Below are 27,789 nucleotides of genomic sequence, written 5' to 3' on the forward strand. Positions count from 1 at the left end.
GTATTTTAGATTATTGGTACTATTTTCTGTTGTGCCAGTAGAGTTTCATTACAATTTTGAACAGGAAAACAGGAGAGCAGATTTAGCCATGTGTTTTCTTATCACTGAATCAAGCACATACTGGTTATCTGGAAGCAATGTAAGCCAGCTGGCATTGCTCCACTTCCTGCTTACTCATTGGATTCAATTGCACCTTTTTCAAACTAAACAAACTCAGTAAGATCAATTCCTTATACCGAGTGACTACAGTGCAAATTGATTTTTTTTCCCTATGCAAACAAGACCTTATCTCACTAAATGCAGCATAATATAAATTATGTATCTGCTTCTATAATTCAATGAGAAACATTGATCATAAGGATATTGCACTTTTATATTTAGGTTCCACTGCAATTGAATCCACAATTATTTCTGTTTGCATAGGCTTCTGTTCTTTATGTGTCCTTGGGACATTTTTATTAATAATTTGGTAGCCCTTTTTAAACTGAACTTGTCAACTACACACAGTGGTGGCATCCATGTTGGTTGACATTTAGGGGCATATTTAATTCTTCTGAATCCCTGCGGCGTTAAAACTATTACCGTTATTATGGTAATAGTAAGCTGGATTTCAGCTCGCGGCTCAGGGAGCTGCGAGCTGAAATCCAGCGAGAAAACGACCATAATAACGGTATTTACACGCACTATTACCATATTAACGGTAAAAGTGCACGGAGCGCGAGATTTTTGGCGTTTCCGCCAACAGTTGAATATGCTCCATAGCCTATTATTTTGCTAGCATCCATGCTAGAAGAAAAGAAAGAGAAAATAAAAGAAAAAAAGAAAAATTAAATACATAATACATGTCCTAGTATAAAAATTAAAAACTATCTACCACAATCATAAAATATTATATAAACAAACCAATGTGCACACTTTTAAAAAAAAAAACCTATTTCATATAAATTGTGTAGAATTCAAATAAAGGTCATAATCATATGACAGTGCCTGCAATCATCTAATACAAAACTTTCAACATGAAAATGTATTTACAGGAGCTTCAGTCAATTACCTGAATAATGAAAAAGCATACAGGACAACTGTATAGCTTAAACTCAAATATCTAATATGAGACTGCTCAGGTTGCTAAGAATTATCAGACAGCAGTATTGGTAGATCACATATAATTCAGCTAAAGGTTGTAAAGGTCTGCTAGAACAGAGCAGAAATACACAGTGGAGGCATCCATGTTGGCTGATACTTGCTGTTTTAAATCCCTGCAGGTTGATACATTTAACCCCTGATCTGACAAACTATGCCTTCAATCCACCCAATCCATGCCCCAATTTAATGAAACCCATATATCAGGCGTACAAGTGTGAGTACCTACACCCTATGATAGTGTAGAAATGGAGATGTTTCTTGTCAATACTAGTAGTAAATGCTAAATTACATTACCCTGTTTGTACAAAATAATGTAATGCAATGGAGTATGAATATACAATGTAATTAGATATAAACAGAAATTCTAAATAATTTTTTTCCTCTTTAAAAATCAAATGGGTGATTTCATTCCTACAGTGGTCCACATGGAAATGTCAATTGAATAATGTGAAAAGATAGCCATAACTTTATATGTTATAGCCGTCATGCTAATGACTTATGCTGGAGAGGTCAAGACGCAATTAGCAAACTAGAAGCGGCTAAATAGTCCTGCTGATACTCCTCCTCCTCACTATGTATTGTTGCAATAGACAAGCCACCAAAAAGGCATATCTACACATGCATCCATGTCTAATTGTGTGTCAGTATTGTTAATATGCCCTTACTGTACTTAGTCCACTCTTGCCAAGCCCTGCGTACACCCATTACGCCTCTCTAAGCACAGGGAGATGCAAGTCAAACATAAAACATATATGTATGTATTTTGAGGAGCGAGCTCTGAATGAGCCCACTATGTTTACACTATTAAAAATATTTGTGAAGTGAGGATTTCTTTTAATATTTAGAATTTAAGGGTGGAAGTGAGAACGGGATGTCCTAAGACTTAGGGTGTGGATACTGGTTACATGGTCAGAGCCTTTCTCTATATAGCTATTAGCAATTATAATTAGAGATGGTTACTGACCCCCGTGTTTTGGTTTTGGATTCGGTTTTGGATCTGGATTACCATCGTGTTTTGGTTTTGGTTTTGCAAAACCGCCATTGCGTGTTTTGGTTTTGGTTTTGTTTGGTTTTGTTTTGCTATTTTGTTGGAAAATCAATGTTTTTGGGCCTAAAATAACTCAATTTAGTGCTCCAACTGTTTCCCAGATAAGTAATCTAATTGTAGAGGTAATATATCATCCAAAAAACAGTTTAATTCCTGGTAGGTAGGCCTTCATTTATTCTACACACAAAACAGATTGTCTTCCTCTTCATCTATGCATATTGTCAATGCAGCCATCGTCTTTGGATGTATATTACACCCTACACTTATAGTTCAATATGTAAAGAAATGGAAAAAGGCAGTTTGCTTTCTGTCTCTATAGGCCCCCCTCCACTTGTTTAAAAAACCAAAAAATTCAGCCGTTATAGACTGTACAATATTAATTGAAATGGACAAAGCCAGTTTGGTTTCTGTCTCTCTAGGCCCCCCTCCACATGTCGAAAATACAAAAAAATTCAGCCGTTATAGACTGTACAATATTAATTGAAATGGACAAAGCCAGTTTGGTTTCTGTCTCTCTAGGCACCCCTCCACTTGTCGAAAATACAAAAAAAATCAGCCGTTATAGACTGTACAATATTATTTGAAATGGACAAAGCCATTTTCGTTTCTGGCTCTCTAGGCCCCCCTCCACTTGTCGAAAATACAAAAAAATTCAGCCATTATAGACTGTACAATATTAAGAGAAATAGACAAAGCCAGTTTGGGGTCACTCTGTCTATGACACCCTACCCTTAAGGATAAATTGCCTAAACAGCAGCCTTTCAAGACGGTACGTGATATGGAAATGCCACAAGTCCCTTTCCTCTTTGGGGGTAGATTGCACCCTACACTTACATAGAAAGTTTTAAAAAGATGTTATCGTCATCATCTTCAGCTTTATCCTCCCCCTTATCAGTGTGTACGTCATCATCACAGACTATCAATTCATCGCCGCTTGAATCCGCCATTAGAGAACAGTCAGTGCTTGGATGTCTTGGATGGTGAAGGCCTTCCTCGTGGATGATGTAGTTCATTTTTATAAACATCATTTTCTCTAAATTTTTGGGAAGTAACCTTCTACGGCGATCACTGACTAAGTTCCCTGCTGTGCTGAACACTCGTTCAGAGTACACACTGGAGGGTGGGCAGCTTAAGTATTGCAAAGCAAGTTTGTACATGGGTTTCCGAATGGTCTGCTTTTCTTCCCAGTAAGGAAAGAGACTGTCTGACATTTCCATATCAACTACCTCTTGAAAGTAATCCTCCACCATCCTTTGCATGTTTATATTCGTATTGGATGGAGTTATGGGCAAAGTGACAAATTTTTTTGAAAAATCCTTCAAACCGACCCAGATGTTAAATTGTTCTGGTCTGCCCCCTGCGTCTTCCCTGCTTCTTTTTTGGAAATTCAATTTTTTACGAGCAGCAGCAGCTTGAGAAAGTGAAGGAGGACACGTCGTCAAGCCAAGGCCCAGTTCAGCGGGCAACTTGCTGAGCAATAGCTCCTTGCAAAAGTTCACATCTCGCTCATTTACAAGTAAAGACTCAATGTAGGTTTTAAACCTTGGATCAAGCACAGTGGCCAAAACGTACTGATCCGAGTTCAAGATCTTAATAACTCGAGGATCATTGTGAAGCGAATTAAGTACTTGATCGGCAAGGCCAACATACTTTGCTGAATTGCTTGCTTTCAGCTCCTCCTTCATTTTCTCAAGCTGCTTTTCCAATAGTCTAATTAAAGGAATGACTTGGCTCAAACTAGCAGAGTCTGCACTCACCTCACACGTCACAACTTCCAATGGTTTCAGCACCTTGCACAGCACTGAAAGGATTCCCCACTGTGCAAGAGTGAAATACATCCCCCCTCCTTTCCCAATGTCATGGCTTGTGCAATATGCTTGGATGACTTTGCGCTGTTCGGCTTTGCGCTGTTCCTCCATCTTCTGAAGCATGTACAGGGTGGAATTCCACCTAGTTACCACCTATTGCTTAAGTTGGTGGCAGGGCAAGTTACACTGCTATTGGAGCTGCTGTAATCTCCTACATGCTGTGGCTGAATGCCTGAAATGGCCTGAAATTTTACGTGCCACTGAAAGCATCTCCTGCACCTCACGGTTATTTCGTAGGAAGCTCTGCACTACCAAGTTGATGGTGTGAGCAAAACAGGGAATGTGTTGGAAATCACCCAGCTGTGATGCTTGCACTATATTGTTGACGTTATCACAAATGACATACCCTGGGGAGAGTCTAAGTGGTATAAGCCATGTATCAATCACATCTCTCAGTTTGCGTAATAAATTGTCAGCTGTATTCCTGTTAGTGAAGCCGGTGATACAAAGAGTGGCCTGCCTGTGACAAATGTTACGTAGTGGTGTACATGCTGCTGCTGTTCCTGCTGGTGAAGGTGAATGACCAACCCAGTCGGCTGTCACAGTCATATAGTCTTTGGTTTGGCCACTACCACTTGTCCACATATCTGTGGTTAAGTGGGCAGAACGGCATTTTTCAGCGCAATCTCTACATTTTTACACACTTTTTGGTATAGTTGTGGAATTGCTTTCCGGGAGAAATGGTGTCGCGATGGAATTCTGTAACGTGGACACAAAACCTCAATTAACTGTGAAAAACCAGCTGCGTTTATTGTGGAGATTGGACGCAGATCTAATACTAACATTGCAGCCATGGCATCTGTGATTCGCTTGGCGACTGGGTGACTGCTGTCATATTTGCTTCCCCTCGCAAATGATTGTTTCACAGTTAATTGCTGAAATGTAGGACTGCTCATTTTCTTGACCTGCCTCTGGGATGACGATTCAACTCCAGCAGCAGCAACAGTGGGACTAACGCTTTCTTCAGAGGAATCAATAATAGTGCAGGAGTCATCCAGCCTTAAGTGGAATGCCGGGCTAACTCCGAGCGCTACTGAGGATATTGATGAGGATGGTGTGGTGGGTGTATTTTGTAGCCGTCGGGATGTCGGTGAGTGGAGGGTCCTAACTGATGATGGAGTGCTTGTAATTTTTTGGATAGAACTTTCAGCTTTTCCCAACACTTTGTTACGCCATTTAACGAGAGTTCATGGCAAAGACGAGGTTCCAAGATGGTTAAGGTCCCTCCCTCGACTGACTGTGGCTTGACATACACTACAAATGGCTATACAATTGTTGTCTGGATTTGGGTAGAAAAAATTCCACACATAAGAAGTGGATTTTTTTGCTTTATGCCCAGGCATGACAATGGCCTTTTTCTTTTCACGTGCCAGAACTGCTGCCACTGGTGCAGGACTTACACAAACAACCTCATCCTCATCAACATCCTCATTAGCGCACTTGTCGCCTACACAAATCTTCCCCTCATCCTCTTCTAATTCCAAAGTGGCATCCTCAATTTGTGTATCACCGGCTACACTCAGGCTATTAAGGCACACATCAGCAGAATGCTCACGATTAGACATCCCACTGTTGGATGGACTCTCCACAGGGATTGGTGTCATTTGTGAATCAGAGCAAACATTATCCTCTAATGCCTTACTGTTATCTTGCAGCTCGGCTTTGACACGTAACAGTAGTTGTGCACCAATTGTAGGCTCGTTAACTTTTTGGGATCTGCTACTAATAGCCAAAGGTGAAGGCCTCATTCTCTCTTTGCCACTGCCTGTGTAGAATGGCATGTTGGCAATTTTTATTTTTATCGGCACTTAACTTTTCCTCAGTAACACTTCTTTTTCGCTTCAACACAGTAAATTTTTTATTTTATTTTGTTTTTTGGACTGATTTCGAAACACTCTGTAGTTTGACATCGCCTTGCCCAGATGACGTACTGGGAACACTAACATCAGGACTGGAGACAGAACCTGGATGCTCATTCTGATCATATGTGGACTGCTTTGAATCCATTCTGAGCGCAAAGCACTTGTAGTGGTAAAAATTATTTAGTAAGATACCGCTGACAAATATAACTTTTGACAGCCAGAAATATTTATGCACAATTATGGGGGACACCCCAAAAGCACTGGTTAGTGCTAAAAATTATTTGGTAGATACTGCTGACAGACGTCACGATGACGTTCGGCCTCGATTTGGATTCGGAGCGGGCAGGAGAGTACCGAGCTACTCAGCTCGGTACTTGGATACCCAAAGTTCGGGTGGGTTCGGTTCTCGGGGAACTGGACCCGCCCATCTCTAATTATAATACTCCTGCATCTGAATTTAAATTCTTCACTAATGTATAGATGTTATACAAAAAAATCAGCTGTATTCACGCTAGTGGTGAATAATTAAATCAGTGAGCTATATAATGTATTAGACAAAAGGAAATTAAAACAAAGGAAGTATTTGTATACATTTCCAAAACAATACCTTTACTATAAATATATTCAATTTCAACTACACTTTCTTTGGTGAAAATATATGGTTTTTGTATCTCCAGTGATTTGCCTGTCATGGTCATTCTCTTTATTTGGCCTCTATCATTCATTTGTTACAATTATCCATGAAGAACAATTCCAAAGTTCAGTGCACTGCAATTTTTCTTGAAGAAAACCTCTATTATTTTACCACCAAAAGGGACCACATTCTCCATCAAATGTATCATGAATTTGAAACATAGTCCTCATATAAAAGATTAATTTATTTTTCCCTGGTCTATCTGCAATCTTAGCTCATGGAAATATAATAAAGACTCAGGAAGAAGCAAATCCCCAACAGAATATTTAATTTTAATTCAGCAGAAGAGGATAGAGCCAATGTTCATGCCTGGCATACTGCCAGTCGAGGAAAGAAGAATTGCCACTCACTGAACAGTGAAACTTTGATGTAGTGATGCTCATTAGCATTCAGTGTCCTGTGCTTACTATAGTCCTTTACCACACCACACTAAATAGATGTGTTCCACTTGTTTATACAATTTTCCCAAAAGGATCTTCATGGTTTGTGACAAATAATGCTTAAATTAATGTTTATATTACTATGCTCTACATTGAAGTCAATACTTTTGTTACTTACTTTATTCAAATAAGTTACTGCTGTACAGAGAAATTCTTCTTACACAGAATCCATCTTTGGACATCTGACTTGTTGTACTCTCCATCTTATTTTAATTTCTATACCATAGAGGGAATGAGGTGCAGACCAAAAATGTTGCAAAACTCTTACTATGTAGTCTATAATAACAGCTTGGTGCTTGAAAGGGAAAGGGGAGATGTAATTTCCACTGATGACTCCAGCAGGATGGCTAAGCAAAACTTCTGAGCCCTGAGCACCAAAGACAAGTTCAAGAGCAATTAAAGCTGCTGAGCTGAATGCTGTACATCTAATAACTAGTGTTTATACTTAACTAAATATACCCACCACTTCTGTGCCGCAGGTTGCCATGTTAGGAGGGTGGTACCTTTCTAATTGAGCAGTCAGAGAGTGACTGACAGCTTGATAATCTTGCTCTGTTGAAATGCAGCATGTGGATTAGTAGATAAATTTACAAGGACAGTGCCAGCTTTAGTGACTGCATTCTCAGCTTTTGACCAATATCAGATACCATTAGGACATGTCTGAAATATGTGGGTAATATTGCTGTCGTGTGATATCATACAAACCATTTGACAAGGGGCAAGCTACATTTTTTTCAGTGGGTTGCTTAAAGTTATTGCTAGCACAAAACTACAAAGGATGTACTTTAAGTGCTATAGTTTAGAGCTGTGGAACTGGTGGTGTGTGGCCAGAAAAAAGTTCTCTAAGCCTTTTTGTGTGGGGGTCCTTTGACATTTGATAGATAAAATGGATACACATATTGATGGGGAAATGGCCACATCACAACGGGGCATGGTAATGTCACAATGGTAGCGTAACCTTCTAAATCGCTAAATCACGGGCAAGCATTCTAAAGCACTAGACAGTTCCTTAACTCCCTCGTCTCAATAAAACGTATTCACACACACCTGCCCCAGGTGCATGTAGCATCCATTCACATACCCCAAAACATTCCAATCCATGGGACAATGCTGTCTCGGTTGGGATGGCGGAACAAAGCCCTAAATTCGGACAGTTTGTATCATATACATTTGTCAGTGTGATTTGGACATTACATATATTTTATTTGTTCGCAAAGTGAATAATTCATTAATTGTGTTCCAGAAATTAACCACATTAGGGCATATTTAATAAGAGGTGTGAAGTGATGTAATCTATAGCAGCCTATCATATGTTAGCTTAAATTTTTTAAGATTTGCTAGAAATATGTCAACAACATTGGGATTGTTTGTTATGGGTTACAGCATATAAATCTAATAATGATATTTTAATCTTCATGCAGGTATTTATGAGCCGACATTTCTTGTACAACTACAGTGAACCTACCCTGGATGTGAAAATTGCCTTTTGTCAGGTGTGTGTTCCTTACAGGTAAAACAAGGTACCGTATGAATTTGTACTTCCATTTTCCTTCCAAACTATTCACTAGTTATCATTTACTATTTTCCTAATTTCATGAGTATGAATGTCAGTGTAACATTTAAATGTAGTTTTATGCTTATGTTTTAGTATTCACTTGGATGTTATACAACTACACATGCATCAGTATTCATTTATACTTATATATAAATGGTGAATGCTGTTAACATAAACAAATATATTTACATTCTGAAAAGCAATTTTCAAGGAATCCAGTAATTTTCCCACACAGTCAAATTACTAATTATATGAACCCAATGCAATAATAGTAGAGATAAACAAGTACAGAAATAATAAATGACATCATGCACAAACACAATCTGTTGCACAACCAAGGTTCATTATTAAATCAATAATCCATTAATTAGACTTCATTTAAACACAATCCAGACATCCACTCAGTAATATGTTTTTAATGAGCACTAACCCAGGTATTATAGATTTTTATACTATGTACGATGCAATTTGTTATATAATCTAGATATTTTTGTGGTGGTTCAGTAGTTTCCAATTGTCAGAAACATTGACAAAATAAGGTATTAAGGGTCAATACCTCTATAAGGTGTGATGTAAAATCTGCAATGCTGCAATTCCGTGGAGTGATCCACGATTGTTCTGGAGCACTCTGCGGCACATTGTGAAGAAATCAATCTGCCCGAATGAGTTTTCATCATGATCATCAACATTTATTTATATAGCGCTAGCAAATTCCGTAGCGCTTTGCAATTGTGAGTTTTCAAAGGTACACATAAGGAAACGTTTTATGAATTAAACAAATAGGGTCCCTCTCCTTCTTTTTCTCACCCTGCTGTGTGTTTCTAAATTATCCCCTACTCAATATTTGCCTCTTTCTCCACCACAAGCAGAGCCGTGTAAAGCAGGACACATCTCCTGACTGTCCATACAGTTGAGACGAAATCCTGTCTTAGTGGGATAGTTCCCCCAATATCTGGACTCCCCCATCAGAATCAAGATAGTTGACAGCTGTGTTGCTCTCTCCTACTTGTTTTTGCAGCTTTCACTACCTACTGCTGCTGTTGGTGTGTTAACCCCTTCTGTGCTTAGGACAATTGATACTTATCCTTAACACTTTTGATGTGCAAGTGTAGGACAAGTCCCACTAGTCCTTAGCACTGAATGAGTAGCACTGAATGACTTCAAAGTAATGAAAAACATTTACTGCTGGTGAGGGCCACGGAAGGAGGCAAAAGAGTGATGATGTCATTGCACTGATGCATGATGACATCACTGAGGGCGTGGAGCTAGGCAATTGCACTACAGAAAAATAATCTACAGCGCAGGGAATGGGGGAAATTCTGGCATATACACACTCAGGGGGTACCCTTGCTTCAAGGAGAGGAGTCCCCTATTTTAAACTTTGTGTCCCTTCCATCCCCCATCGATGGGGGAGGAATAATAGTACTCACAGTTAATAAATACCCCCTCCTCCCAACACCGCCAACATTGAATGTGTAGGATTAATGTTTAATAAATAGTCATTCTTCTCCCCCAACTCTGCCCCACATCAATGACTTGTCCACAAACCAGCCCACCTTAAATTAATAGGACCCACCATGACCCTATTATTAAATAGTCTTCACCATTAAATTAAATAGCCACTACCCTCAAATGAATTGCCCCGACCATCAAGTGAATAGATTCCATTCACTAGTGAACCATTAAATTAATAAACATTGCCTCCCACCCACATGCAAAAGGCAACATCAAACTTTGAACTTAAAGACAGTGATGTTGTCTGTTCGAAATAAAAAAATGTTAACAATACAATGTATCAGACATTTAACCTCATTTTATAGTTTATTTTAACGTCTTTTGCGTACTTGAGCTTCAAACTGCAAATTGAACTTGGAGCCACAAACCCATATTGACCTGCCCAAAAAATCCTAATCCCCATGAAGCAAGTAGTTCATATGTGAGAATTTTACATATTGGTGGTTTAGGTGTCATTTCAGTTCCAATCAATTCGAGTTTATTTTTGAAAAGCCAATTAAAATGGTCAGTTAAAGGGTGATTGTAGTTTTTACTTTAATGGAAAGTTCTTTTATTCAAGCAGAATACGCCAATTGTATTTTCGCTGTTGATTCACAAATAACATTTCAATAATTCTCTTCATAATAACATGCTTCACTCCGTAACACAGTTTTTATGGATTTTCATAGGGAACCTGCGGAAAAACATATTTCTTCTGATCAATGAGATTCTCTAACAAAATGCTGCAATGCTGCACACTAAACCGTTCCATTTTACATTCATGATTTTGAGATAGACAGTATAATGGCATCTGACTAAAATGTTTCTAGGAAATTGCATCCATGTGATTTTTTTTTTCATCATGTCAATATAATAAGTTAATTTTAAAACATCAATATACATGTCGTTGTAAAGAGTTTCTGAAGAAAACCCACTTAGGGATGAGTATATATTCTGCTGTTTTGCTCACAGAACTATTTGCAATATTGGATCAATATTTCTATGTTGCCAAATTGCATTACAAAAATTATATTAATTTTGAACAAGAATAATACAAAAAACAACAGTTGTTTAACATGTAGATTTGTTCAACCTGTCGACGTTTGTTGTTGAAAAATCTACATTTTTAACTATGATTTAATCATTGCAATTAAAAATCCCTAAGAACAAAATTTTATGTATTTAGTTTTGCAAGTTAATTCAAATTTCTGTAGCAACCAAGTCCACTTTCTGAGCCCTGTACAACCTGCATCCTGAGTTACCCACTTTCTTTAAGCCTCTCCTGCTTCCATTTATGCTATGTTCTTCAATGCTGCAACAAGCTAGACAAATTCAAAGGTTTGACTCACGCAGGCAGGACTGTGCTTATCATATCATGCAATGAACACTATTGGCGAGACTTTTCAGTACCTCCCTAGTGATAATATGCAAATATAAAATAGTAATCACAATAGTTGCTACTTGGCCTGAGTGCTGAAAAGCTGAAACTTTTGAATCTTGAGATCTAAATCGGCTGATACTGGAAAGTGATTTCATAGCTCAGCTCAGGATCGGACCATGTGTGACCTGTTAAACGGAGGCAGACTATCTGTGGCTCACGCTTAAATATCCACAGGGACGTAATACCAGTTGAAAAATGTAAACTTTTCCCAATCAATGCTATTCTTTTTAAAATACTTATTTTAACAAGACAGCAGTACAGTGTCTTGTTAAAATAGCCAAAGCTAGATTTATTCAGCAGCATCATAATAAACAAAACATAAACAAAATTCCTAGCCTGTACAGCTTCTAACCAGGAACGCCCTAAATCAAGTGAAGGACCTTGTGTCACACACAAACAAAACATAAGCATTTACTGGTCCCAAATTGCAGTGTCCATCTCTGTAGGCATCTGATCTGCTCCCCAGGCTGAGGAACTGAATTGGTAGTAGCGCAGATGTATAAAAAAAGGCTTGTGTATTAGGGGAAACGGCGGTGATAGAGGTACATAAACATATTATGCAACACTACAGATTGTTTTGACTTGTACGCTTCTCCTTTATGGAATGGACAACGAGTGAGGTCATGTTGTGATGTCATAATGGTAACTGCTTCTATCAGTGCATTGCTGTTGCTGCCTCTCTCATACACATCCAGGACACTGACATAGCGCTATCATTGCTATAATTTACATATTCTTGAACCCTGATCTTTACCTCACACGTGCACCCAACTGATAGACATAAGCATAAGGTAAGTATTTCATCAAAGACAACTCTCATCAAAGCATCTCACTTGGATGTGTCTGCAGACTTGGAGCTTGACTACCCTAAAATATGACCTTGAGCTTGTTTGATTTTACCATTTGAGGGTCTGGCAGGACAGCGCTGCTATTGCGATACCTTAGCCTTTCAGGTCATTCGGTGCTTCTCAAAAGAGGATGATCATCCTCTTTGGGAAATTGTGCAACTTTGCAAGGAATGCGTATTGGGTAGTGTCAGAAGATGGTGACACACATTATACTATTTGCATCAGCCAAACCTACATTAGCTATCAGTATGGTGTTATGCCCATTTTATGTTCACATTTGAGTTTGGTCATTTGACTGCATAACCTCTTAATGCCTAGACAGACGGGCAATCCTTCAAGCCATGGGTCCTCAGAGGTTTCCTCCACAGGGGGTTTTTCCTCTCCTGAGTGCTGAAGGATGAGGCTTCCAACATCTTGGTCCTCTTATAGAACAAAATTGTAAGAGCTATAGGCTGACCTTGGTCCATCATTTTCCTATTTTATAATGCAGATTAAAAAAGGGACATTTTATTTGTGATCATCTTAATAAAGGTATTTTAAAATATATTTTGCTTGATTTTGTCTTTGTTTTATTAATAAATGCTCTCAAATAGGGAAGAAGCAGCAGTGAGGTCTGGCAAGGTAACTGAGACCCGAGTTTTAAGTGAGTTGAATGGAAAGTATCAAGAGAGGATCCAGACACATTTTGCATTAATTTACAATGAAATATTATCTGATGGAAGAATAAGAAGAAAAAAGTAAAAAAAATAATATGTTGATTCTTTGACAATCACAATGGGCCTGATTCATTAAGGAAAGGAAAGCGGAAAAATGAGTGACTTTGCATCTTGGCAAAAACATGTTGCATTGGAGGGGGATGTAAATGTAAAATATGATTGCAGATTTATAGTTGGGTTAAGGCCTGTCCTAGATCAACTTTACATTTCAGTGTACAAATAAGCTATCAAGTACTTGTGTGCTACATGAAAAAACAGCCAGTATTTAACGTATGTCCAAAATAAAAAATAAAAATTTGCACCCCTTGCATTGTAACATGGTTTTGTCCAGGAAAAAACATACTCATTTTTTTGCCTTACGTTTCTTAATGAATCAGACCCAATATGTTTAAGGCATTATATTCTGAATTGCATAAAATAGTGAAATGTAGTCATGGACTATTGGCACCCCATGAATGGTGTGTAACTTTGGACTGTGGTAAGGGTCCCAATGAAACAGACTTTTTTAGTGTGCAAATAGGGTAAATATTATACAGGGACTTCAACCCTGTACTTTTTCCTTTTGCAGGTGTCGCCTAATGGCAATGTGGAACATAAATGGAGGTGGGTTATGATGTAATTTTGGACATGGCCAGTTCCAGTTAGGACAGAAAAAAGGACAAAGAGCAGTTAATGAAGTGGCAGACTCAGTTCCCTTTATGGTTTTTTTTTAGCCTGTACTAAATGTTAAACAATGTCTAACATATATATTTTCATGTGTTGGACACAAGTATGCCAAAAGAAATTTAAGGGCATAGACCCTTTAAATGCACAATATATTGGCCAGTTTTAAAGGTTTTTCCTAAAGATGATGGATACACTATCAAAATCACATTATTTAATGCCATTGTACAGAAGGCTCAACAGCAGTGGGATATATCTGCAGACTAGGGAGCCATATAGGTGAACTAAGAATAAAGTGATCGTCTCACATCCACTAGCGAGATACCCCCTTTGGTCTGACAATCCTCGCAGATAATGTTCAAATACATCATGTCCCTTCTTTGAAAAGCCGCTTTCTGAAAAGGCATTTCTGTCTGTGCTGCCCCATACCCGCCAATGAGACCCCTCCTAGGACGCTAAGTCTGTTTAGAGGCAAAATAATTTAGATAAATCTAAAATATATTTTTCTGGTGGAGAAATAGTGTATTACATCTTAAAGACCGCTTCACTTGTACACTGGTGCTTGCAGGTCTGACTTTCGTAGTTGCTCCCTTTCCAAATATAGAAATCTTAATGATTGTTTAATTTAAATAATATTAGTTATGGAACCAGCAATAACACCATCCTCAATGTGTTGCCCACTCCAAGACCACCTTTCTGTATTTCTTGTTCATCTCAGTTAACAATACCAGCCTTGTACATATCTAATGCATCCCATATGAAAACAATACCGCTTTCTGCCATTTATTACTTACCCCATGGGAAAAGTATCAATCTCCTGCAATACCCTCTCCTACAAAAAGAACAATACCACCCTTGTGCATGTGTTACCTATCCAGAGAAAACAATGGGAAGCGGTCCCGTCAGTGCAAAAATATGCACTTAAAGGGAAGAAATCAGATTTAGCACTACTGCATATTTAAGGATTGTAAATGGTCCCTATGGTATTTAAAAATGGCCACTGACTAGTTTCCTTTTAAATAATGCAAATTTTGGAATACTCACTTTTGTAGCGACTCCTGTATTGGCTCACAACACCCCTTTTGTGGAGTAGATGTGGCTGTGCACAGCAAGGAACATACCCCAACATGCGTCCTCTCCACCTCTTTATTTCATTCCATTGGTCTCACCCTGAAAAAATTATAACTCTTTTCTACCTACTCCCTACTTCTCTAGGTACTCCGCCTATCTCAGTGTTGGCTAACCTGTGACACTGCAGGTGTGAAACTACAAGTCCCAGCATACCCTTCCAGCGAGAAGCTGCTATATTTTGGCAAAGCATGTTGGGACTTGTAGTTTCACAACACCTGGAGTGTCACAGGTTAGCCGACACTAGCCTATCTCCTTCCTTCTGCACGTGCAAACTACTGCTCCTTCACATATGGGGCCTTCCTTCTCCACGGAAAAAAGTATGCACCCCAGCGGAAAGCTAGATGCACAAATCGAGGTGCACAGCGGCTCCAATGCAGTATTTGTGCTGCAGCATGGCCATTTTGTGCTTTGTAAATTACCTCTAGAGGAGGCAGCCATTTTGTGTGCTGATTTATATATGAATTCAATAGAAATGAATGATACTACTGAATGTGGGTTCAGTAAACACAATGATAGGCTGCATTTCTCACACAGGTGGTAAATGGTTGTTGAATTAAAATAATTTTAAGCTGATGGCCATCAGGGAAACTCACAGTAACAGAGAAAACAAACCTGAGGAAAACTATATCCTTTCAATGACCAAAATAATATATAACATTTATATTTTCACAGCCATTCTATACATCAGAAGAAGAAGGAATGCTGGTGCTTAAGTACTGATGCTTTTACTATGCAAAATTAGCCCAGTATTGATGTCCTTGAGGTCTACATATATCTAATCAGCGAAATCAACCCTGTATAGATGTATTGCAGGTCTCCACATATTCATTTATTTCATAAGCTGCATAGCGGTTGATTTCACATAAACTGTTGAATAAATACCTTTATGAAATGTTTTCTTACCTAAGAAAGGCTTGTTTGGCGAACAAAGGTCACAACATTTATTGAAAATAAATTAATTAAAGTGGTGGCAAGTATAAAGCAAGACCACTCAGCTGCCAACCATTCCTACATGGAGGAATGCTGCTAACGATGAACCTCCCTTTTAAGGGCGAGTGCTCCACCGCCACCCAATTGGCATGCTTTTCCGCCACCAAGACCCTTCTAAATGAAAAAATACAGATTAAACAACAATTCAACATGACAATCAAGAATTAAGGGACTAGGTAGACGGGGAAATTTCCAGAAGCATGAGGCAGAAACTAGTCTGTGCTTATGCTTATAAAGGCTCCCCAGCTCAGGTCGTCCCCTGAAACCTTTCCTAATTGGCTAACAAACTGCAACCAGCCACAACCTGAGTGCTTATATGCCACCAGGACAATTACCTGCCTGTCTGTTATTCTTAGCTTTGTAATTACTAATATATAGGATGAAAGTTTTCACTGCTGCTGTGGAATATGATTACATTATATTCAGTAGTAGGCAACCGCTAATGACTTAGTAGAATTAATTGACTTGTCGAGATTTTTTTTGTATAAAAATAAAGTCGCTTGATCGTAGGTCAACAAATGCTGAAGCAATGTGTTCTACTGTGTTAGACACTGACAAAAGATTTTTTTTTTTAAAGACCACTACTTTATTTTCACAATTAAACAATATCTGAAGAAATGCAGATGCAGTCTCACTCTTACTTGGTGGCCTTAATTAGTCTCTGATGTCACCTTGTGTCACAAGCATATAACACTGAGGACACTTGATGAAGCTTTTGTTGAAGATTTACACTATTCATTCTAGTGGACTAATTCATTGCTCCTTTTTGTGATATATATTTATTTATATCCCATCACTAAAGCTAATTTATGTAATGGTGAAACAGGTTAGCACTCTTTTCGGAAATTATTGATAGTCATTATAATGTGTTCAAAGAGTGCAGTGTCCCTGTGGAATAATAAATGCTGTAGTATATCTGTCACGCTGTGGCCTTAGGAAGAAATGTCTCTATAATTAATTTAACAAGTACCCCTGGGACTTGGCATTTGAGAAAGTTCACACGATTTGCAACTTTCTCTCCTTGTAAGGTTCTAGATTTGATTACCATGGTTGAATAAACAAAGAGTAACATTATGGTTATTAGTGTGGCTTAAGTCACAAGTGTTTAATTAATGTCTGAAAAGAGATGGCTGAAGTTTAAACTGCAGTATATGGTGTAGTTCAATTGCAGTATATAGCTGAAAATAATGTCTTATCCTATTACAATCTTTGCTAAGAGACTGTGCAACATATGACCTTCACTAATTGTTTTTAGAGTGTAAATTGCAGTCAATTACATATCATTTTTTTATATTCTCTGTTATTTGAATTGACCACAATATGGTCCACTAATCTAGTCATATAGATTGCTGTGTCTGACTGGCACATAAGGAAAAACAGAGGGTCCAGGAAAGTGACAGGGATCAGAGAAAGAATGTCAATGAACCCGCGCATCCTACTGATGGCACACATATGGCTATGTGGGTACATAAATTATTTAAAGCAGAGCGTGCATTTATAATAATTAAAAAGCCTTTAAGTAATGTCCATATGTTTCCATCGTTTATTGTATTTTTTTAATGGGTTTATATGAATGTGAATATGAATAGAAATGTCTCTGAAAAAACGATGAAGAAAGATAGTCATATGGGTTTATGGTAATAAGTCTCGCAGCATATATAAGAAAACAGTATGCATTTTATTGGGTATCAGTGTATCTTCAGCAGTCGATAAAAGACTGTATTATACATGCTTTTATGAATTGATTGTATACAGTGTTGAGGAGTCCCTGTTCTGATTAAGATTTATACTATGTTCAATATCTCTGGTACCTGGGAATATCAGCATTTGAAAATATAATAGATATTTTATGCTGCTAACACGCAGCAAATTGCATCATAACTGTTTCCGCCTCTCAAGTTACATCCTTTTACCAGATGCTAGAATGACAAGATGCATTTTTAAACTACTAAAGTACTTGCTGAATCTGCCCCATCTCTATCTCAATTGTTTTTGCTATAGATTTACAGTGATCTAAATATGGTGCCTAATGGTGTTATTAGCATTAATCTGGAATGTCACAATTCATAATGCATCTCAGATACCAGTTCTCGGAGGATGTGAGTGTTAGTGTTGCCCTAAACTGGAAACCTGTTGAAATGCCTCACTCAGAAACAGTTCATTTTTGGGAATCAGTGAAACAGCATATATTTTGACATATCAAAGAGCAAAATCCGGACACAGTAATGCCCCTTACAGTCTGCCCCGTTCCCTCCAACACCAGATCCGTCTACACCATGGCCAGATCTGTGAAAAACACATCTACAACATTGTGAGACACACTCCCTTTGTGGTCCATGAATCGGGACATTGGCGCAAACTACCGTAAATAGAGCCCTTCTGCAGATGTAACATAGCTACAAGACGAATTATTCAAAAGTGAATATTTGTAGCTAATAGATGCACCCCAGTAAAATAGTGTCTATTACTTGGTATTGTATATGCATGTAAATGTTCAACTCATGTCCATAAAACTTGTCTTTTTGTCCTTGATATTCTATTGATATTGTCCTCTCCCTTTACCTCAAGTTATATATTCTTGGCCTCATAGATGTAAGTACCTTGGTAGGGTGTATATGTACATGTGCTACTGCTATCCTTGTTAAACTGGCTACCCCATGCAATGCTTTTGGCAGACAGACCCGGCAAAAGCTACCACCAGCAGAAAGGGTTTAATAAATAAGTAGAAGCACTATCTCTGGTGAGAAAAAAAAAATATTTCATAACAGTTAGGCCTTTTCTATAATTAATAAATCGCCCTTGGTCCTTTGTGTCTCAATTCTACAAATGTAGAAATTATGCTATAAGGTTCTCCTGCAGTGGTATGTGGCACCTAGAAGACTTGCTTGATTTTCCCATACACGTTCTCTTCTTGTTACAGAGGTGACTCTGATACTTCATATTTGGTAGATATGCTCAAGTGCTATTTCTAAAATTAATTTATAGGAGAAGCTTATTTGCAATGTTCAAATAAATGATACTCATGTTGTGATCAAAGTAAACTTATTTAATTAAATTTCGATTTAAGGTTATATGCATCTCAAACCAGATTAAATATAATAATCCATCTTTTTTGCAATATGACAAATTATCTGTAGTCACATACAAATGAAGGTCAGGCCTTCAAGATGACTATGTCTACTTCACTCATCATGCTTATTTAAATAACAGATTTAGAAAGACGTTAATTTGTTTTTTGTGCTTTTGTGCTGTGTCACGTACTCAAAATGAAACAATCAGACAAGTCCTCTGCCTGCAAATTGACCATATTTTCAGCAAAGCCAACATCTTTACAAGCATAAGTAGACACAAAATACAATGGTAGAATAGTGTTAATAACACCTACAGATCAGGTTACAGTCATGGCCAAAAGTTTTGAGAATGACACAAATATTGTTTTTACAAAGTCTGCTGCCTCAGTTTTTATGATGGCAATACTCCAGAATCTCAAGAAGAGTGATCAGACGAATTGCAATTAATTTCAAAGTCCATCTTTGCCATGACAATGAACTTTATCCCAAAAACAACATTTCCACTGCATTTCAGCCCTGCCACAAAAGGACCAGCTGACATCAGGTCAGTTATTCCCTCGTTAACACAGGTGAGAGTGTTGACGAGGACAAGCCTGGAGATCACTCTGTCATGCTGATTGAGTTAGAATAACAGACTTTAAGCTTTAAAAGTAGGGTGGTGCTTGAAATCATTGTTCTTCCTCTATTAACCATGGTTATCTGCAGGGAAACATGTGCAGTCATCATTGCTTTGCATAAAAAGGGCTTCACAGGCAAGGATATTGCTGCTAGTAAGATTGCATCTAAATCAATCATTTATCGGATCATAAAGAACTTCAAGGAGAGAGGTTCAATAGTTGTGAAGAAGGCTTCAGGGTGCCCAAGAACGTCCAGCAAGTGCCAAGACTGTCTCCTAAGGTTGATTCAGCTGTGGGATTGGGGTACCACCAGTGCAGAGCTTGCTCAGGAATGCCAGCAGGCAGGTGTGAGCGCATCTGCACGCACAGTGAGGTGAAGACTTTTGGAGGATGGCCTGAATCCAGAAGGCTAGCAAAGAAGCCACTTCTCTCCAGGAAAAACATTAGGGACATACTGATATTATGCAAAAGGTACAGGGATTGGACTGATGAGGACTGGGGTAAAGTCATTTTCACTGATGAATCCCCTTTCAGATTGTTTGGAGCATCTGGAAAAACGCCTGTCCGGAGAAGGAAAGGGAGCGCTACCATCAGTCCTGTGTCATGTCAACAGTAAAGCAACCTGAGACCATTCATGTGTGGGGTTGCTTCTCAGCCAAGGGAGTGGGCTCACTCAAAATTTTGCCTAAGCACAGCCATGAATAAAGAAGGGTACCAAAGCATCCTCCAAGAGCAACTTCTCCCAACCATCCAAGAAGAGTTTGGTGACGAACAAAGCCTTTTTCAGCATGATGGAGCACCTTGCCATAAGGCAAAAGTGATAATTAAGTGGCTCTTGGATCAAAACATTGAAATTTTGGGTCCATGGCCAGTAAACTCCCCAGACCTTAATCCAATTGAGAACTTGTGGTCAATCCTCAAAAGGTGGATAGACAAACAAAAATACACTCATTCTGTCAAACTCCAAGCACTAAATAGGCAAGAATGGGCAGCCATCAGTCAGTATGTGGCCCAGAAGTTATTGACAACATGCCAGGGCGAATTGCGGAGGTGTTCAAAAAGAAGGGTCAACACTGTAAATATTGACTACTAGCAGAATACCCGGCGTTGCCCGGGATTTAAAGAATTTTAAGACACAACTGTGTTACAAAGTGTTTCTCTGAGTTTGAAGAGACCAGTTACTGGATGAAGCGGCATTAAACCATTCCCAATATTTAAGAAATGATCAGCAAACTGACCGTCCATTGTGTTGCCATGCAGAGAAACTCTCATATTTGTGGTTAGTCGCAAAGTGCGAACATGCCTGCAAAGATGTGATGATTTCAGGCATGCATTAATTTCATCCGGCATTGTTTCTTTTGGAATGACCGGCAATGTTTGTCGAAAATCTCCAGCCAATACAACAGTGACTCCACCCATTAGTAAATCATTGCCTCTTAAAAATTGAAGTGTTTGATTGAGGGCCTGTAAAGCATTTTTTTGTGACATGGTGCATTTATCCCATACAATGACCTGACATTGCTGCAGAATCTGAGTTTTTTCTGTTCGTTTAGTGATATTGCAGACGGGAGTTTCACTTCGGGCCAGATTAAGCGGTAACTTGAAAGCTGAATATGCTGTTCTTCCACCAGGGAGCAAAGTTGCAGCAATTCCAGAAGAGGCCACAGCAATAGCTATCTTGGAATGTACTCGAATTTTAGCAAGTAACAACTTGATGAGAAACGTCTTACCTGTTCCTCCGGGTGCATCCAGAAAAAATATATTTCCCCCTTTTTTTGGAACTTCTTCCAAGACATTGTTCCAGACATTCCAGAGTTATGGTCGTTTTAGATGATTTTTAGTTGTTACCCCCCTCGCCACCCCCACCCTTAGGAGTGCTAGGGGTGTCTTGCCCCCACAATATTTGTTGTCAGACCGTAAGTCATATTTGTACCAGGTTTGGTGTAAATTGTTCCAGACATTCCAGAGTTATGGTCGTTTTCGATTATTTTTAGGTGTTACCCCCCTCGCCACCCCCACCCTTAGGAGTGCTAAGGGTGTCTTGCCCCTACAATATTTGTTGTCAGACTGTAAGTCATATGTGTACCAGGTTTGGTGTAAATTGTTCCAGACATTCCAGAGTTATGGTCGTTTTCGATGATTTTTAGGTGTTACCCCCCTCGCCACCCCCACCCTTAGGAGTGCTAGGGGTGTGTTGCTCCCACAATATTTGTTGTCAGACTGTAAGTCATATGTGTACCAGGTTTGGTGTAAATTGTTCCAGACATTCCAGAGTTATGGTCGTTTGATGATTTTTAGGTGTTACCCCCCTTGCCACCCCCACCCTTAGGAGTGCTAGGGGTGTCTTGCCCCCACAATATTTGTTGTCAGACTGTAAGTCATATGTGTACCAGGTTTGGTGTAAATTGTTCCAGACATTCTAGAGTTATGGTCGTTTTCGATGATTTTTAGGTGTTACCCCCCTCGCCACCCCCACCCCGTAATGAATTTCAATTTTAATTTTTTTTAGTTGCCTCCGTCATGTTTTTATACACTCGTATGCAAAATTTCATGATCTTCGCTTGAAAAATGTGGATTTGTATAGAAAGACAAACAGAAGGACAGAAGGACAAATTTTCTCTTTTATATATTAGATTTGCATAAACTTAATGTAATTGTCAATAAAAGCCTTTTACACTTATGAAATGCTTATAATTTTATTTTTTTCAGTATATCATAGCAACATCTGACAAAAAGGTCTAAAAATACTGAGGCAGCAAACTTTGTGAAAACCAATACTTGTATCATTCTCAAAACTTTTGGCCATGACTGTATATTAACAAAAAAAAATATTTTTATAAAACAAAACCCTCAAAATATGTATTTAATCCTAATCAATACTAATGTCTTTGGTTTCATGGTCTTCAAACTTGTTTAATTCTCCCCCCTTCTTTAAATATTATATAATATTAAAGCATTATAAGTTAATAATAAATCTAATTTAGTTGACAAGACATTTTATACTGGAGCAAGTTTTCAAAAAGTCTATGGTCTTTGGCTACTTTATAAATTTAAGGAGATGATGTTGGAACAGTAGCTAATTAAATAGATGAGTACAGGACAAAATTGGGCAAATATTGTACCTTGTGAAGGTTACATTTGGTACTTTGCGGAACAAGATTAATAATTCCATTTTCTCAAAATTTGGAAAAGGACAGGTTCTGTTACAGAAATGTAAAGAACCAACATAATTTAAAACCTTCTTTCTGACATGTAGTCAATTGAACTTTCCATATATTCCCTTGCCTGTAATCCCAAAGTGTCATATATCCAAATTAATGACAAAGTATGATTAAGTTCCAGCTCAATGTTGTATGATTGATATTGTTCAATATTGGCATTATCCATTTATGTTTCCTTGACATTTCTATACATAAACAATGATTAATTAGCTGTAAAAGCAATATTCTGTAAAGTCATTTTTTTCATTTCTTTGGACAAATTGTTGCCGCCAAACTACGTATAATAAAACTTTAGGTACATATGAATGGCCAGGGTACATTCTTGTTCATATATTCAAGTCATATGGCTAATTGGTCTTTACTGGCCATTATAATGCCTAAAATCTGATAATTGTTTTGTGAAGGGATGGCATTTGCTGCAAATACCTGCAGTCTTTGTTGTCCTATCTAGAGGACTCACTGAATACATGGCTTTTTAACACAGTCATGATGTAATCTTTATTTACTCCTCTTCCTTCAGTATAGAAAAGAGCAATAGTTGCAAGAGCACTTGTACATATTTAACGCCAGTCTCCTTCTATACATTTTCTTTTACTAGATGTTATTGCCATCGCCAGTCATCACACTCCTGCACAGTACTTATAGACTCACAGCATGTTATATATCAGCTACAACTGCAGGGAGCAGTAATTCACAGGCACAGACTACAGGTGCATCACATATGCTCTTCAAAATTAATTCAGGTCACCCAGTTGCAGTGACGTAGACAGACAGTTCACAGATCCTCAATACCTCCATCCCACTCTTCAAGGACTCCTCTGTCATACAGTCTCCAACCTCCATACCAGCCGCACATCCATCCCAATTAGCCATGATACATTGTGCTGTTACCCCCCCCCCCCCTCTTACAGTATGGGGCTCTTTCAAAGAGGGTTACTCCATGGGGTACCTGGTGGAAGTAGTTCTCAGACCTCACTCTTTCTCCCTCTAGTGCCAACCTGTGTCTACGGTGGTTTTGTTGGTTCTTTGATACCTTTAAAAGTGGGGACCCCCCTGCTGGTACCTTGCTGTGTGCCTTTCTCTGGTGGGGCTCTTCTCCTCAATTTCTGGAAAACTAGCCCTCAATACACCTGCTTTTCTTATATTGAGGCATCCCCAGGCTATGGGGATCCCTCTCCAATAATTATAACTTAGGCACCACCTCTATGGGGTTCTTAGCTTGTCCCCCCACCTTTTCTCTGGCCTACATGGTGACGCCACCACACAAGTAACTGGTGCCCACCCTACACTATGAGGCACTCGCCCCTGAACTGAACAGATGAGGTCACCAGGGTGTGGGGCCAAAACATGTACTGCTATATGTATTACAGTAACTACAAGTCTTTACAAATAAGTGAAATTGTACAGATGTAATATGCTTGGTAGGCCATAATGGCATTATTCAGGGAAGGGCTGGCAACTTTTGACCTGGGGCAAACACAAGAAAGTGGCCCAGGCTCTTCTACCAGTTAGTTACAATGGAAAAATGTGCTTAAAGTAAACTGTGAGGGTGTGGTTTGTCTAATATGGGTGTGGTTTTAAAGAGCCAACGAAATAATATACCCAGCGGTCTGAGGCATTTTATTAAAAAGCTTTAAAACATTTTATTTCCTACCTCATTATTTAAAAATGTTTTAACCTTTAGGATGATTTAACCTGACTAAAATTTGTCCACTGAATATCATGACTACAATTATTTTAAATTACATTAAAATATTGAAGACTTTGAACTCAGAGAAAGAGAGCCAAAACATTTTTGTTCCTTTTGGTGATAATTCTTCTTAATTATTCAACTACCAGTGTCATTCCAGATCAACAAATAACCAGTTAGCACATCTGAAGTGACTTCTAAATCCAGGAAGGTTCCAGTCCACAGATAGGGAACTAAATATGGGTATTTTATATGGCCCACCTTTGTTTTTATTTTGTCTATGTGGATTTTGTGTTAGTGGTGGTAGCACTGGTATAGTAGGGTGAAGCTGAATAACTATATGAATATGTTTGTTTTATGTCTACTGCAGCCCTGATTTACATCTCTATAAACATAGGCTGTGGACTTTAATCCAGCAACCAACATCCATTCTAGGTTGCAACATTTTAATGTTACAGTAAACCAGTTTTTTAATACTGGCCCAAGAAAATGAACTGGTCTAGCTAATTGGCCATTAGCTAGGCTACTGATTTGTAATTGCATGAGAAAATAATTTTGATCATCAACTTTTCAATAACTTGAGAGATCCCCATTATGACCTAGCCACTTACTCATCAAGATATCTCAGCAGAACTCACCCTTACTATGCTCACATTTTTGTTTTGTAGGGGTGTACTTAAACATTTAAATAAATGTTTTTGTTATTTCAGCAGTTGTTGGGATTAAGCAACACCTAGTTAGTAGTTGTTTTTGTAGAAGTACTTAGATACAGATTATTATTATTATTATTATTATTATTATTATTATTCATTATCTTACCTACTCTGCAGAGATGTATCTACAAATACAAATGTTTAGATAAGTTCACAAAACTTTGATGGATCATGACATTGTTCAAATCTTTTTACTAAGCCATTTATATCAACAAATAACACTACTTATTTCAGTTAGACTTTTTTGTTTGCTAAAATAAAGCATTGCATTATTTCCCTGTATTTGGCATTTTTTTTTCTTTTATCTATTAATATTGCTGTACTTCCATCACTATACCAAAGAGCTTGCATAACACACATTGTTCTCTCCATCGACTATTTCTAATGCCAAACAACTTTCCATCCATCCACTAAGTGTAAGACAATATCCCTATTCATCCCCTCTTCACCATTTCCATTCATGATCAAAAATTGTTCTTACTAGGCATTATATTCCAAAACAAACTTGTAGTAAACTTTGTACCACAGTAACATCTTGAAATATGGAACATGGACAATATAAGCTGTGTGTGGGGCTAAATAGAAAATAAGATGATTCTCAAGGCTAGGCTTATGGGTGGAACTACCCACAGAGTAATCAGTACATCTGTCTTAGGCTAGGTACACACTGAAGGTTTTTCAGCCGATTAACGGGCCAATCACCGGATAAACGACCGCTCAGCCACATATGGTGACGATTGTTGTTTCGTTTGGTTGGTCATACTGTTTAGTAAGCTTGTTCCAATCACCTTCCGGTCATGTAGTGTGTATGCACTCATGATCACAATCTCCATAGAGTTTTACAGAGTCATGAACCTTCTCCTAAAACGTATCACCTCCTCTCTTGAGTATATTTAAAACGTTTCTAACATTGCTCCAATTTTTCAGTATTCCCTCTTCTGGCATATCTGATTCTTATCCGACTGTTATAACGTAAGACCCACATAGACTTCCTCATCCACCATCCCTATCCTAGCCAACCTACATAATAATGTCCTCTTTAAATAATTTTTTATCTATTGAAACTTTTAGCATTTGCTATTAACACTGTCTGTAATTTTTGTAATAATTGCCCTTTATTTTCAATGAGCAATGTCTTGGAATTGAAATGGTTAAACTTTCAGTAAACATTCCCTTTGTGAGTGTAAAATTGTAATTCAACCATATTTAAAAAATGATATTACAATATCACAGATATTTAAAAGAAATACTAAGAAAATGCAGTTATGGACAACCTGTACAGTCCCAATATTTGCAGAAAGCAAGGTCACTAAAACCCCCTTTTTATTAGTGTGACACAGCTGACGGGCTTATATTACTTTATTTGATGAGAGAATCTCTTTACTGTCATTTTTCAGACAAAGAGCACCGTTATAAATCCCTGGGTGGCTTAGTACAGTATATTTCAGTATGATAGACACACTGGTGTGTTTGGCTCCCTCACTCTCAGATAATACATGACCACACATAAATCATACTCATAGGACTTTTGTGATGTGACTTCCAGATAGTTCACATGAGTGCAGTAATTTAGTTTCAAGTACAGCAGCATGGGCAGTAAATAAACTGAGTCCAGGGATATGAAGGGAATTGGGATTACATTTTCTCATTTGGCACAAAAAAAAAAAAATCCAATAAATCCTACTTTTTTGTTGCAAACATTAACCATCGCTTGAATGTAGTTTTCCTAGACAGGTCTATATCTAAACCACCATCAATTCACATGTGTCAAAATTGTTCTTACTAGGCATTATATTCCAATACGAACTTGTAGTAAACTTTGTACCACAGTAACATCTTGAAATATGGAACATGGACAATATAAGCTGTGTGTGGGGCTAAATAGAAAATAAGATGATGTGGTAGTATCTCAAGGCTAGGCTTATGGGTGGAACTACCCACAGAGTAATCAGTACATCTGTCTTAGGCTAGGTACACACTGGAGGTTTTTCAGCCGATTAACGGGCCAATCACCGGATAAACAACCGCTTAGCCACATATCGTGAGGATTGTCGTTTCGTTTGGTTGGTCATACAGTTTAGTAATCTCGTTCCAATCACCTTCCGGTCATGTAGTGCACTCGCGATCACGATCTCCATAGAATTTTACAGAGTCATGAACTTTTCAGCATATACCGGCAATGAATATGTCCCGGTGACTTAAATGTAGAGTGCTGTAGATGGAATAGTTTGTTTGTTCGTTCTGAGACTGAAAATTTTGCTTCAGTCACAGAAGCTAACGAAATTCGTAAGGACACGTGGATAGCTATAGCAAGGCAGTTTTAATCAGTGTGACAGGAATGGATGAATGAGTGACTATTGTGCTGTCAGTGTGTACACATGTATCGCCAGAGCGATCGGACCTTCAGTCATTAGTAAAATCGTTGTAGAAAACACGTTGGTCGGAAAACTCTTCAGTGTGTACCTAGCCTTAGGGCCCAATGTGCGTGGTGGTGAGCAGTAAAACAAATACAATGGTGTCTTTGTAAGGGAAGACAACATTGTATAGAATCAGCTAGGTGTCAGAATAGGTAGTTTGGGGTGGC

General features: G+C 38.3%; 1 protein-coding gene across 10 annotated transcripts in view; it reads left to right on the plus strand.

Moving 5' to 3' along the window:
* The window catches only part of MAPK10 (mitogen-activated protein kinase 10), a 183,073-nt gene that overhangs the window by 70,426 nt on the left and 84,858 nt on the right, over window positions 1-27,789 (plus strand). For 8 of the 10 annotated variants that reach the window (XM_075203085.1, XM_075203055.1, XM_075203120.1 and 5 more), the window contains exon 2: window positions 8,477-8,548. In XM_075203085.1, the coding sequence (XP_075059186.1) occupies window positions 8,477-8,548 (72 nt within the window). Of the gene's footprint in view, window positions 1-8,476; window positions 8,576-27,789 lie in introns of all 10 variants that reach the window. The other 2 variants (XM_075203102.1, XM_075203093.1) reach the window with 2 other exon arrangements.

Source organism: Mixophyes fleayi, chromosome 1 (genome assembly GCF_038048845.1).
Source record: "Mixophyes fleayi isolate aMixFle1 chromosome 1, aMixFle1.hap1, whole genome shotgun sequence".
NCBI lineage: Eukaryota > Metazoa > Chordata > Amphibia > Anura > Limnodynastidae > Mixophyes > Mixophyes fleayi.